At 44.3% G+C, this 14,879-nt stretch overlaps 1 protein-coding gene across 3 annotated transcripts in view; it reads right to left on the bottom strand.

Moving 5' to 3' along the window:
* The window catches only part of PTPRG (protein tyrosine phosphatase receptor type G), a 715,161-nt gene that overhangs the window by 84,442 nt on the left and 615,840 nt on the right, over positions 1-14,879 (bottom strand). For all 3 annotated transcript variants that reach the window (XM_081285863.1, XM_081285862.1, XM_081285864.1), the window contains exons 11-12: positions 11,288-11,337; positions 8,750-9,533 (exon numbers count right to left, since the gene is read on the bottom strand). In XM_081285863.1, coding sequence (XP_081141989.1) covers positions 8,750-9,533; positions 11,288-11,337 — 834 coding nt within the window. The remainder of the gene's footprint in view (positions 1-8,749; positions 9,534-11,287; positions 11,338-14,879) is intronic.

The raw sequence follows: 14,879 nt of genomic DNA, 5'->3' as shown, positions 1-14,879 counted from the left end.
CCCTGACTCTTACTGTCAGCTCACTCTAGCTGGCCTACCTTTGGGGTGCAGGATGGTACCCGGACCCAATCAATCAGCAGAAAAGCACTAACTCAGGTCTTTTAAAAAGGCCTCAAGATCAAAAGCAAACATCATGGTTTAATAAACTCCTGACCTTGACCTTGACATTAACTTGGCTCAACACAAGAGGCTGCTTCTGCACACAGCACCTCAATTTATTTTGAAAGAGATTTTATTTTTGACCAATAGGAAATTAACCATGCTGTTTCTCTGCCTATCCAACAAGGTGCATTCTCCTCGACGAATGTGACATTTTTCACACTCTCTCCAGGTCCGCATCTCACTGATCTGTCCCTGAGGCCTGGACTCAAGAGAATGGGCCTGCTTCAGAAATGTGTCCAAACAAAACTCGAAGCAAAACATGAAATATCTTTCCCTGAGCACATGCCGGAGGGAGGCAGGGAAGGTTCGAGGACCTCCCCCCAGCCTCGCCTCCTCCCAGTTTTCATTCCCAGCTTCCGGCAGGACCCAGTGAAGTGCTTCCATTCTGCTTTAAAAAAAAAAAATTTTTTTTAAAGAGAGAAAAGAAAAACAGTTTTCAGTGGCATATGTCATCACTGAATTAATGTTGTTTGCCTTTTACTGGCTTGGCTCTCATCCCAGTAGAAGCAAATAAAAATGGAGTACAATGTACTGTCGATGCTCTGGGTGGCGATGCACGAGATGGACCCACTGAACCATCTCCTGCCCCACGGTTAAGGGCTCAGCCTGGGCCACAGGGCAAGGACCTCTGTGTGTCGGGGATAAAAATAGCTTGGATCTGAGAGGGCACTGTCAAGAGCAGGGAAAAGCACGTTTCTGTGTCAGAGACATGAAGAGAAGGGCGGTTTGCACACTTGTTAATCTATAGTCTGCTTCCATCCCGGGCAATGTCGCATTTGCTCTCAGTAGCACCTGTCATTAATAGCCACCCACTGGAAATGAGGATGGCTGCTTCTTTGTTTGACTGTGATTAAAAAAACAAACAAACAAACAAAACCTGAGCACAGTGGCGCACACCTGCAATCTTAGCATCAGGAGGCTGAGGCAGGAGGATGTCGAGTTCAAAGCCAGCCTCAGCAACTTAGCGAGGCCCTGACCAACTCAGTGAGACCCCCATCTTTAAATAAAATATAAAAAAGGCTGGGGATGTAGCTCAGTGGTTAAACACTTCTGGGCTCAATCTCCAGTATGAAAAATTAAAAAAAAAAAAAAACATGACATAAAATTTACCATTTAAGCACTTCTAAGTACACAGTGTAGTAGTGTTCAGACTATATCCGTGGTTGAACTTCATCTTACAGAACGGACACTACAGCCATTAAACCACTCTCCATTCTTCCTTCCCCCAGCCTCAACCAAACATCATTCTACACTCTCATTCTATGAATCAGCAGGAACTTTCTGGAAATGGAATGGTATAGGATTTGTCTTTCCTGCAACTGGCTTATTTCTCTTTGCATGATGTTCTCAAGCTCATCCACGCCCCACCATGCAATGGGATTTCCCTTCACAGGGAGCATCCTATTCCACTGGATATATACATGCCACATTTCATTCATCCACTCATGTATGGAAGGCCACTTGAGTTGCTTCCACCTCTTGGCTATTGTGTAGAGCAATATGGACCCGGATGTGCAGATCTCTCTTTGAGATTCTGCTGTCAATCCTTCTGTGTCTCTGTACCCACAAGTGGAATTGCTGGATCACATAGTCATATTTTCAATGTTTTGAGGAACTGCTGTACTGTTTTACAGAGCAGTTACACCATTCTACCTTCCCACTAGCACAAAGGCTTCTCCACATTTTTACCAACTGTTACTTTCTGTTGTTTGAATACAAGCCATTCTAACAGGTATGAAGTGATAAAGCAGCTTTTTTTTTTTTAAAAAAAAAAAAACAGGGCTCTTGTAGGTTTGCATATCTATCTATCTATCTTTTTTTTTTTTTCATAAGTCAGCTTTTTGTTGCTGTGACCAAAATATCTGACCAGAAAAGTTTATTTGGGGCTCACAGTTCCAGAGGTTCAGGCCATGGGTGGCTGACTTCATGACAGAAGGGCACAGCAGAGGAAGATGCTCCACTGGTGGCACCCAGGGAGCAGAAAGAGGTGGGGACACGGTGAAGATGAACCCTTCCATGGCACACCCCCAGTGACCCACCTCCTCCAGACACACTCCACCTGCCCACAGTTACCACCCGGTCAGACCATTCAAACTAAGATGCACTGATTAGGTCACAGCTCCCACACCCCAATCATTTTACCTCTGAATATTTCTGCATTAACACAGGAGTTTCTGGGGGACACCTCATATCCAAACCATAAGCCATGCGCTTACCTAAGCCAACTACTACAGAGAAATGGTTGCTTATTGATTGCAGATGCACATATTCTGCTGCGACCAGGCCTGATCCCACGCCCATTTCCACGTGAGCCAAACTAGAGCCACTATTTGTCTCCACTTATTGGAGTCTGGAGTTGTCCTGAGCCAGGCTCCTTCACCATCTCCCACAGGGCCTGTTTCACCAGACCTATATAACCAAGTGACAGCCTGCCATTTCTATTTCAGTTAGATGCTGGGAAAGTGAGGGTTTTGCGAATTCCTAAATTAATTCCAAGCCTCACAAATACAGCCGGTCCTTAACCCACCAGACTGCCACCATCGACAACTGGGACCATCGGCGCTTGGTGGCAGCATCCTGAGGTTCTGAAATTAGTCACAGACAGAAGCCTTAGAATATCTTATGTCAAATGTACTGTCCTCCACAATCTGAATTTCTCAATCCAGTCTCCTCAGTTTTCCACACCAAGAAATGCACAATCCACCCCAGTTCAATGATCACTTTGGGGAAAGGAAACTTCCAAGGACACACATACTTTATGAAAGGAATTTAAACCATATGTGGCAGCTGAATGATCTCTTCATGATGCCTCAGGCGGACCCCTCCCGTCACACCTAGGAAAATACAGCCTGAAGAGGGGCAAACAGAATTCTAAGGAAAGCATCTCCCCCCAAATCAATCTGACAGTAACTAGACTTGGCTGAGAGCAACTTCAGGTAGTCCATACAAGTTCCTGTCTTCATTTATTTTCAATAACATACACTACATTGTTCCCAACAAGCTGGGTACCATATTCACGATTTCTGCCCTAACTCTATAAACCTGCACTAGGATCGACTTTTGTCGCCAGCTGTTTTTCAAAAGGAAACTTCATAATAATACTATAGGTCAGAAGCTGTATTAATGCTAACTTCGTCACTATAGGCATTTTGGACCTGGTAATTGGTTGGTGTGGTGCTGTCCTATGTGTTCCATGACATTTAATGGCATCCCTGCCCTCTCTCCACCAGAGGCCAGTGTCATCCTCCTCCCCAGTCATGACAACCAAAACCTTTTCCAGATACTGCCAAAGGTCCCTGGGGTGAGGAGAAAAATCACCCTGATATAGAACCTTTGATGTATATGGAAAACTCATAGCTTTTTGGAAATATACATTTAAAGAGCCAATTATTATTTCATTGAAATCATCTTGTGTCACTTGCTCTGGGAACTAGTGCCAAAGCCAACAGGGAGGACGCAGAGGTGGAGGAATGGCTCCCCTGCACTGTGGAGCCAGACCCGTGCTCAGATCCTGCCTTGCCCTGTGCTATGTGACCTGGGCATGCTTCTTACCCTGATGAGCCTCGGTTTCCTCACTGGAGTGACAGTAATAATAACAGTGCAGACTGCAAGGGATTGCTGTAGGATAAGTGACACCGGTAGTTGGTCTTTAACACAGGCACAGTCAGCAGGAAATGCTTTAACATACTCAGGCTAACGATGTCTTTTGATAATCAAATGTTTTCAAATTGGATTCTTTGGACCTTGAGGCCTCTAAAGAGATGCCTTAGGTTTCCCCCCAAAGAAGCAGGGTAGACAGAGCTCAGCACCCTTCATTCTGGCTCAAATAAGAAGAGCAGGCCAGGATCGTTGTCTAACTCTCCCTTTCTAACTCATGCACCATATAAAAGTAGGCCATGGGCTAGACTGGCCCTGTGGGCTGCAGTTTGCTGACTTGAGCTGGACCATCCCTTTAGTATCTGCCCAGGGCTGACCGGAAGAAGTGGTTGGTAAACCATCCACGAAACACTGTGGATATGTTGCAGTTCTGAACCAAATTTAATCCGAGTTTCCTTCATTCAAGCAAACAAACGTGGACAAATCCTAGCACAAAATGACGAGTCTGTAGACTGTGCTCTCCGCATGTGTTGCTGGGGCTTGCCACACCCCCACGCCGACCCAAGAACCCAGAATTGCATCAGATGGGTTTTTAGTCTGCCTCCATATTCAGGCAGAGGCTCCTGAGGAGGGACCATCTGCTGGATTTCCATGCAGCACACATCCGGCTGAGGGCTTTGCACTAAATAGATGTTCAAAAAAAGGTTGGTGAGAGGGGAGGAGATGACTGCAACACACGGGCATCCAAAGTGAGGCAAACCATAGCGGTCACCACTGTAACAGGAGCGGAGCACTGGTGGTTCCTGCCTGGTCCAGGGATACGTTTTTCTTTGGCACACGTGGAAAAAAACAAACAAAAAAACTTGGTTTTGAGATTTGAAGTCACTTAAAGCTGGAGGATTCTGCAATAAAACCTGAATCATTTGACTCACCAGGCATTTTCAAAGCAAGATGGAACTGTGAAGGCCCTCTTTTTATTGATATTATTAATTTTTTGGTACCAGGGATGGAGCCCAGGGGTGCTTAATCACAGAGCCTCATCCCCAGCCCTTTGTATTTTTGATTTTGAGACTGGGTCTTGCTAAATTGCCCATGCTGGCCTCAAGCTTGTAATCCTCCTGCCTCAGCCTCCCAAGCTGATGGGATTCCAGGTGTGTACCACCATGCTCAGCTGAGAAGGCCCTCTTGAGAAAAGGCAGGAGTTCCCTAGCATGCTGCAGACCTCACCACTCCGTAATGCAAATGTCCAAAGTCTTTTAAATTAATCACCACTAATATTAAAACAACCATTATTTAAGCTGAAAAAACAAACATCAAGTGGGAGGAGGTAGATGGGGGGCAGGATGGGATGGATGGATGGAGATGTAGCGAGTCCTTGGGGATCATGGACCCATGTGGGCTTGCCATTTTTGCCTTCAAGTTACATCCTTTATTAAACAACACACATACACACACACACACACACACACACACACACACACAAATTATTTCTGCTTAAACCAGGAACCAGCAAATGACAGCTCATGGGCCCCATTGGGCCCACTGCCTGTTTTTGTAGACAAAGTTTCCTGGCCTCCAATCACATCCACTTATTTCTTTTCTGTGGTTGCTGAAGCTGCTGGGAGGCAGAATGGAGTGGTCGCAACCAACACCTATGGCAAAGCTACAAATATTTACTATCTGGTATTTGCTGGAGAAGTCTGCCAAACCCTGGCTTAAACAATCTCCACCACCACTTTAAAATTCAAATTGCCTGAAATTCTGAAGGAAGCACCTCTTTGGCTTTAGGGAAGAGTGGATCTTCCCATTGGCATGGAGAAGCCAGATTTACCAGTGCCCAGGATGGACAGTTCTTCTTGGAGGTCATTTTTTTTTTAGTTGTAATTGAACACAATATCTTTTATTTATTTATGTTTATGTGGTGCTGAGGCTTGAACCCAGGGCCTCACATGTGCGAGGTAAGCCCTATACCGCTAAGCCACAACCCCAGCCCTGGAGGTCATTTTTAAAGCCAGCTAACTGGGGACTAGTCTTGATATGCTCTTCAATGTCCATGGATGTCTGCAAAAAAGACATGTTGTGCCGGGCATGGTGGCACACACTTATAATCTTAGTGATGTGGGAGCTAAGGCAGGAGAATTACAAGTTCAAAGCCAAGCTCAGCAACTTAGTGAGACCCTGCCAGAAAATTAAAAAAAAAAAAAAAAAAAGGGCTGGGATATGGCTCAGTGGTTAAGTGCTCCTAGGTTCAATCCCTGATACCAAACACACACACACACACACACACACACACACACACACACAGGGGGATTCCTCATAGTTGCCGTTATTCCTGCTGAGAGCACCTCCTTCCTTATCACCAAGAAGGAGGTGGATGCTCTTCTGTGGATCTCAACATGGCTCCTCCTTTATCCACATCACCCTTTGCACCAATGGGCTAGTATAATCTCCACATTACAGATGAGGACATGGAGTGAGTAAGGGACTGAGCTAAGATGATCTGATTCCAAAAGCCACTCTCCTCAAGACTATAAAATGTTCTCTAATACCTAGAGATGCACATGCCCCATATCTGGAGCTGGAAATCCCCAAGGTTGTCCCTCGTTTTTTTTTTTTTTTTTCTCCCCTTTCCCTGGAATCCGAATCCAGTGGCAGGAACTCATTGCCACCCACCTGGAGCAATCCTGGACTCCACACCATTTCCAGCCTATAGAGCTGTGACTACTCCCAACCAAGCTCTCAGCAGCCATATTTTTCGAAAGTATAGTCAAAGAAAGGTTTGAGGACACTATTTGCCAGAACCTTTAGTCTAGAGGTCAAACCACACAAGCTCAAAGAACAGTTCCAAACCCACCCCTTGTCTTGGGAGAAAATACAATGGATGGTCCTCGCCATATAACCAGTGAGTCCTAACCAGGGCTCCCCTATGATTTCCATGCAAAGGCCCAAGTGATCTTTCAAAAAAGTTAACGAGATGGACTCTGCCATTGGTTTCCCATTTCAAGTACAACCAATCCTCAGCATGGCCAATGAACCCCTCCCACACAGGACTTTGCCAGCCTCTGAATTCACGCTTCCCTTCTTCCCCCATGTTCTCACTCCAGTGGCCTTCTTTCTGATAGCTCCTCAACCCATCCAAACTCATGCCCACTTTAGGGTCCTGCTATAACTGCTGTTCCTGCAGCCTAGAATGCTCTTCTGTGGATCTCAACATGGCTTCTCGTCAGCACTTGGTCCACTGCTCAAATGTCATCCTTGGTGACTCAGGGTTATACTGTCCCTCTCCCTGACTTCAGCAATGAACACTATTTAAAAGTCATGCATTTGTTTAATGCAATAGTTTTGAGCTCCCCCATTAGACTATAAACCCCAGGAGAACAGAAGTCTGTCTTGATCTAGGGTATCATCCCAATGCCTAGTCCAGTGCCAGGGGTACAGTGGGCACTCATTATTTTTTTCTATGATGTCTTCAAGTGCAAGAAATTCAGCTTTCTCCCAGCAATCCCTAGAGGGAAAGTCATATTCATCAAGGAACAGCTTCATAAGGGGTCCATATTTCCTTCACTTAATTCCACATGAGGCTCCTGAGCACCTTTCCCTAAAGCTGTAACAAACTGAGCAACATCCATAGGGAGACCCCTAGTTTAAAAAATTAGTTCATACCAGCTTTAAGAGGAAAGTAATTCAAAACATGAAAATTTATTCTAAGTTGTATCTTAACATACGAGATCTCAGCTTTAGATGAATTTTAATGTTTACAAGTGCAAAAGCAAATAAATATTTACCAGTTGCCTTTTTTTTTGCACTCTTATAACTCCACAACAGCTTAGACACAAAAAAAAAAAAAAAAAGAAAGAAAGAAAAAAAATTGTTGCTAAACATCTTGTAGTCTGGCAAAACGAAGAATTTCTTATTAAGAAAACCCCTCACAACAATAACAACCCTTCATGCTATCGCTCCCTTGTGGAAACTATCAGAATGGTTCATTAAGAGTTGAGCATATGATAAATCAAAAAAGGAAAAAACTGTCACAGCAAGCAGAGGCCAGACCAGCCACGCCCTGGTCTGGACACTGGTAACTCACACAGCCAATGGCAGCTCTGGGATAGAGGGCCACATTTTGTGGTACAAGACCATGGACTAATAAGGTTTTAGGAGTAGATCCCTGTCTTCCTAATTCTCTTTGATGACATTGTGATTATTTTCTCTGTTATCATTTTATAATCAAAAACTTTAGTTAGAGGGCTGGGGTTGTGGCTCAGTGGTAGAGCACTTGCCTCCCACATGAAAGGCACTGGGTTCCATCCTCAGCACCACATTAAAACAATAAAAATAAATAAAGAAATAAAATAAAGGCATTGTGTCCATCTACAACTAAAAAAATACTAAAAACAAACAAACAACAACAACAAAAAAACCCTTTATAGTTAGGCAGTTTTCTGGCTTGCCACCTAATGACCTAAGTGGATGGCCCTCTACTATTCCTGCTACCCAGCTTCCTGACTTGTGCTCTAGGGAGCTGCTGCCAATCATCTGTCTTTCCCTTTATCCCAGGAGGCAGGCTCTGGGAGTCCTGGATGCAGAATCCAGCCAAGTGCCCCACACAACACTGACTGCCCATGTGCTAATTAAAGGGTTAAGGGATGAAATCTTCATGGGTAAACTTCTTAGGATTACTGTCTTTTTAATTCACTTTTCTCACTGCCTGGTTGAAGTCTTGGGAGGTACTCCAAGGCAAGGACATAAGTATCAAGAAGAGGATTATTTCAGCCAAGATCAGAGGCTAGGTTCTTTTATAGGAATAGAACAGGGAGACACCTGCGGTTGCACAGGCAAGGACACACACGCACTCCTCTTGCTCTAGGGGCACACACAGTACTGAGAGTCTCTACTACTTTCTGAATTTTCATCTTCCACCCCAGATTCTTATAAAAAGGGTTAGACTGGGTCCCAGCAGCACAGAACCTCAAAGGAGGACCGCCCCACTTACCTGGGTTGACAGTGATAAATTTGCTATCCTCAGAAAATCGGTCCCCTCGGGACCCAGGCTTTTTATTAGATGGTACTTCGGGCCTCTTGGGATCGCTGTCTGCATAATGTTCCTCTGTGGCTGTGGGGGGCACTTGGGTGGGGGTGACCACGTCCGAGTCCGGGCCTGGGGCAGCATCCCCTGCCCGGCCTGGCTGTTCTGTAGGGGTGGCAGGATGGTCCTGCCTGCGCCCCGGTATAGTCTGATGCCCGCCCTCCTCCGTAGTCCTGTTAGAAGACGAGGGGGTCGGGGTGGGCATGACCCGATTCTGCTCCTGGGTGGCACGGGTCACCCCGCTCTTCTCCTTCTTCTCTGAGTCCTTCTCTCCTTCCTCCTCGTGCTCCCGTTCTCCGTCCTCACTCTCGTTTTCCTCATCCTTCTCCCCATCTTCTGTGCCCTCGCTGTCTTTGGTGGGTGCCGAATCACCATCGGGTCCCGGAGAAGCCAGGGCCTCCGTGGTCGCAAGCACTGGCCTCACCGCCTGCTTGCTGGCGGAGGCAGCGGTGGGGAGGCGCGTGGGCCACACGGTGCTGGGGAAGGAGGAGATGCCCCCTCCCCCAAACCCCAGGCCTGCAAGGAGCGTGCTGGTGACCACTGAGGCCACGGTGGCTTGGCTTCCACTGGAGGAGGGGCCCATCCCGGTTGCCATGGAAACAAATGAGAAGGGGATGCCAGAGGACGTCCAGGTGGAAGATCCCGAGCTGATGGGGGCCATGTCAGCTGAAGAGGCAGGAGAGGCTGTGGGCTAAAAAGGTCACCGGGAGGTTGCAGAAGCAGCAGAGGAATGAAAAAGCAGACAAGTATCAGTAATTAGGACTGAGAATGAGACTCTGGTTTGCAAAACCTCATAGAGTTTGACTCATCCATCCATGTGGTCCCCCAATGGTTGGTGCAAATGTTGACCATGGGTGGCCAACTCTTAATTTAATGGTTTTATAAATAATTTGGATGCATTAAAACATTTAACTAGTGTAGCAAACACAATGTCACTGATGTTGCTCAGGATGAGGCTAGGTGGCACAAAAGTTAAACATGGCATTCAAGTTGACTTAAAGATAGTGAAAAGCGACAACTTGGCAATATTAGATAGTCTACTATTCTCAAGGTGACAAAGGGCACGAGTTTCATGCTTTTATGTCAACCATTGGAAATTCTGGTGAACACGTAGCTCTTAGGTCTGGAAGGGCCCTAAGGAATCAGGTCCAACTCCACCATCTTGCCCTGAGGGAATGGATGGAGAGAGAGGGGGAGTGGCCTGGCCAGGGGCACTGTGACACAGTCAGGAGCAGGAGTCACACTTTCCACTGCCAGCTCTGGGAACTGGCTTATATTTCTATCTTTCTACACTGAGCCCATGGACATGGTACCTTTCAGAGTCTCTGGGCTGGTCCATGTCAAAATCTATGCCCATGTAGATGACAACATTAACAACAATATCAAGAATTGCACTCAACAAGTGCCAGTTGTGTACCAAGGTTTTCCATGCTACCCTGGAGGCAGATCTGATCCTCACCCCATCTGAGGGTGAGGACAGTGTCCAGGAGCTTACCCCAGGTACAGAGCTAGGAAGATCAGAGGCGTGGCTACCTACTGGCAAATCTCAGCTCATCCTGATCACTGTACTCTGAGGCTCAGTTATGGAGTTTTATTCATATAAGGTATCTATCAAAATAATAAATTTTTCTCTGCCGAGATAGTTTAGTTCTCACAAGCTAGAATCCAAAATTTCATCCCATCATTTATACAATTCAAAACAATAACGGGAGCAACTCAGGTTTCTTGACTTCATCGTCAAGTGAAAACTTGGTACTTTAAGGAAGACCGGGTTAGCAAAGTTGAGTTCTGAAGTTCATTAATGAAGACAAAATACCACCTGAGACTTGACTTGATACAGACAGGTCAGGCTCCCTGGGCCCAGATTGATGACCCCTTCCTTGTTCTCTGGGTGATGCTGGGCATATTACTTTAACTTGATGAACCTCACTTTCCTCATTTGTAAAATGAGGAGAATAGTAATGCAATTTTGTGGCTGTTTTGAGAAGTGAGTAAAATAACCTGTGCCTGAAATTCAGAAGTGCTTAGTGAGTTTTCAGGCTATTATTGTTATAACCACCATGGTTATTAGTTGTATCAGGAATGGGGAAACAGAGATATTAATTCAGGCTCCAGAAATCTGCAAATCTCTGTAACTCTGGGCAGGTGACAAAGTCTTTAATTTTATTTTATGCCAGATGAAGGGCTCAGAACAGATTAACCCCCTTGTATCATCTGATCTCAGGGAACAAAAATAATTACAAAATTATACAATATAAACCTCTAACACTTTGCACAGCTCTTTTTCAAAACGTATCGAAGAGTAAATAATATAATTTTTCTCTATTTTAACCTCTTCAGATTGTACAATTCAACAATATCATACTGCCACCTTGTGGTAACACTCATAACTGCATGCAAATTAACAGCCACCCAGGACAAAGCAACCACTATTTCTTTACTTACCACTCCTGTTTTCACAATCCTGGTTCCCTGGAATATTCGAGTGGTATTAGCTAAAAAATAAAGGAATTGCAATGTAAACCACAGACCATTTTCTTGGGGGGAGGGGAAGTTCCAACAAAACTTTAATTGTGAACACAAATCTGAATCTGATTTTTATACATATATATAAATTATATATTACATATTTATGACATGATCACATGTCATAAAATATTCCTCTGCAGGTTTTGTTCAACCGTTTAGAAATGCAAAAAAAAAAATTTTACCACCACCACCACCATCAACAACAACAACCAAAACCCCAAATCCTTTCTTGCTTTCGAGTCATACAAAATCATGCAGAAATTTGGACTGTGATCCACAGTTTGCTGTCCCCTGTCTTAAGGTGCTGATTAAAATTTAAAAATTTTTTGATAGTTCTGTTTTAATATAGAGGAACAACTTCCATACAGTAAAGTACACAAGATTTAAATATACAATTCAATTTTTTTACATATGTAAACACCTGTGTAACACCCATTTTAAGATACCAAAAAAAGACAGCAAAATTAATTTTAAAAATGTATTTATTTATGTATCCCAATATGTCCAAACTATTATCATTTGAACATGTAGTAAATGATGTTTTTAATCATAAAAAAAAATCTAGACATTCTCTGGTGCTTTGCTGCTGTAAAGGTTTGCTTGCACCCCCCAACCCAGATAATATCCACTCAGCCCCAAAGTTAGCCTACATTCTACTCTGTCAGAATTTTGCCAATATTTGAACTATATTTAAATGAAATTATATTATTCCATTGTTCTTCTCAATTGATCTTTTTGGTCATCATTTCCTGTATCATCCATTGGGATTCTAATATGCCTCTCTTTAATTAATATTTTTATCATCTAAAAAATTAAGCAATGCCTATTTTTCTGTCTTACCCTGCTTTTTCTGGGAGGAGGGGTTCTGGGGATTGAACCCAGTGGCACTCAACCACTGAGCCCCATTCCCCAGCCCTATTTTGGATTTTATTTTGACACAGGGTCTCACTGAGTTGCTTAGGGTCTCACTAAGTTGCTGAGGCTGGCTTTGAACTCACGATCCTCCTGCCTCAGCCTCCTGAGCTGCTGGGATTGCAGGTGTGCACCACCATGCCAGGCATCTTACCCCTTTTGTATGTTATTATTCATTTAATTTCTCCTTGTGTTTTAAAATCTTAAGACATTGCCACTGTTTCACATGGTCAAACTATCTGATATTTAGCATTCATTATCCTTTCAGTGGTGCTCATTTCTTCCTGTAGTTTTGTTTTCCCATATGGTTATAATTAAACAGTGTAACTTAATTTTTTTAAGATAAAAGATACACAATATTAAATTTGCCACTTGATCCATTTTTCTGTGGGGATGTGGGTACCGGGATTTGAACCCAGGGGTACTCGACCACTGAGCCACATCCCCAGCCCAATTTTGTGTTTTATTCAGAGAAAGGGTCTCACTGAGTTGCTTAGCACCTTGCTAAATTGTTGAGGCTGGCTTTGAACTTGTTTGTGATCCTCCTGCCTCAGCCTCCCGAGTCACTGGGATTACAGGTGTGTGCACCACCGTGCCCAGCATGGTGATCCATTTTTAGGTCTATGGTTCAGTAATGTTAAGAATGTTATTGTGCAACCAACCACCACTACCATTTCTCTCTAGAACTTCTTCATCTTGGAAAATTGGAACTCTACATACCTGAAACAACTGCTCATTTCCTCCTACCCTCAACCCTGGCAACCACCTCTCTACTTTCCATTCCTATAAATTGAACTTCTCTGGACATCTAATATAAATGTCACCCTGTGTATTGGTGGTTTTGTGATTGGCTTATTCCGCTTAGCATAATCTCCTCGAGGACAGCCATATATACCACATTTTGTTTATCCATTCATCTGCTTCTACCTTTTTGCTATTATGAATAATGCTAAACAACAGAACTTAAAAACATCAAACACTGTGGTTATTGCAAAAACCGAAAGTGCTGGAAGAAGCGAAAAATCTGCCTCCTACATACACTGCACTGAAAAACTAGCCCTCAAATGCTAATTACCTAAATACCCTGTGCCTGCTACAGTTTTTACCACTACATCAAAAATGTCAAGTGACCTACATATAATTTTGTTTGCCTTGTAAGCCTCTTTAATAAATTGAGCCTATAATCCTAGCAGCTCGGGAAACTGAGGCAGGAGAATCACAAGTTCAAAGCCAGCCTCAGCAACCTGTCTCTAAATAAAACAAAAAAGTCTGGGGATATGGCTCAGTATTTAAATGCCTCTGGGTTCAATCCTTGGTATAAAAAAAAAAAAATAAAATCTTCTCCCAACATTGTAAAGGCTTCCACCTCAAAAACTCTCAGTTGAACATTGATCTGCAAAATTATGATGTTGGCAAAACTGGGTGACTTCCATACAGGGCAACACTTGGCTGGGGCCAAGGATCTGTCACCCCCTTTAGCTGGGCGCATGGTCTCACATTTCCCATGGAGAACCCTCCCTTCATTCACAACCTATCCCATGCCTGCCCCCCACCCCAGGCACCTGAGCGTGCAACCCCTTGACCTAAAGATACGTTCATTTTTCATAGTTGGATACTGAACTATGTAAAGAGGCTCATGTGGGGAAGAGATGGATCTAGAAGGCAAAGCAACTGGGTAGATTCCAGGTCCAACAAGGCAGCCATGGAACAAATAGTGTGGGTCTCACGGGGACTACAAGTGGCTTTCCATGATCATGGAGTTGCCCAGGCATCCAGACCTCAACTGCTTGGTCAGGTGAACACGCCTCCCTCCATTAACACAGGAAGGAAAGTTCTCAGGAGACTGGCCTTTCCTTCCCTCTAGAAAGGGCTCTAACGAAGGCCAATAAACTCAACAGTCACTCCAGCTTCGTGCCAGATTTTTGTTAGTCTTGCACAGTCTTTACTAGGATCAATGGTAGCTCTGGTGATCAGGAACTTTCTTCAAGAACTCTCAGATCAGGAGTCCTTAAACCTGGACCAGGGGCCTAATGGAATGCAGGGATGAGGGGTGGGTGTGTGTGTGTGACATCTATATTCTGGCTAAGCTCCCTACAGTTGTGCACCTCCTGTCGTGAAGGACACCATCTCAGCTGCGTTCTCAGGATCCATTGTTTTCACACTGCTCTGGCATTATAGCAGTTATTTGGGAATATCACTGATGTTCATCAATGCTCAGAAATAACAGCCACTCACAGGACAGCTGTTTGTCATTTAAAACTTTACTACAGTTAGCGAATATACTGCTCAATCTCGGATTGGTTTAAAATATTTTGACAACTGTATTTAAACATAATTGGTTCCTCTGCTATGTATTCTACTCACTGATTTAAAACCATTCTGAGGGAGGATCTGTGAGCTTCTCCAGGCTGTCTCCTGGGGTCTGTGACTCAAAGCAAAAGCTCAGGAACCCACCCCTACCCCCAGCCCTCTTCCTGTGACTGCTGAGATCTGGGAAATGGCTTGGAATACTTAGTCAGCTATTGTTTTATCCTTTCTTTGAACAGCTGGGCTACTGAGTCATAACTCTTTAGGGTGGTCCATGGCTGCACAACAA

Source organism: Spermophilus citellus (assembly GCF_964194105.1).
Source record: "Spermophilus citellus genome assembly, chromosome: 3".
Lineage (NCBI taxonomy): Eukaryota > Metazoa > Chordata > Mammalia > Rodentia > Sciuridae > Spermophilus > Spermophilus citellus.
Note: the sequence above shows the minus strand (reverse complement) of the source record. Positions and strands in the feature narration are given on the sequence as shown.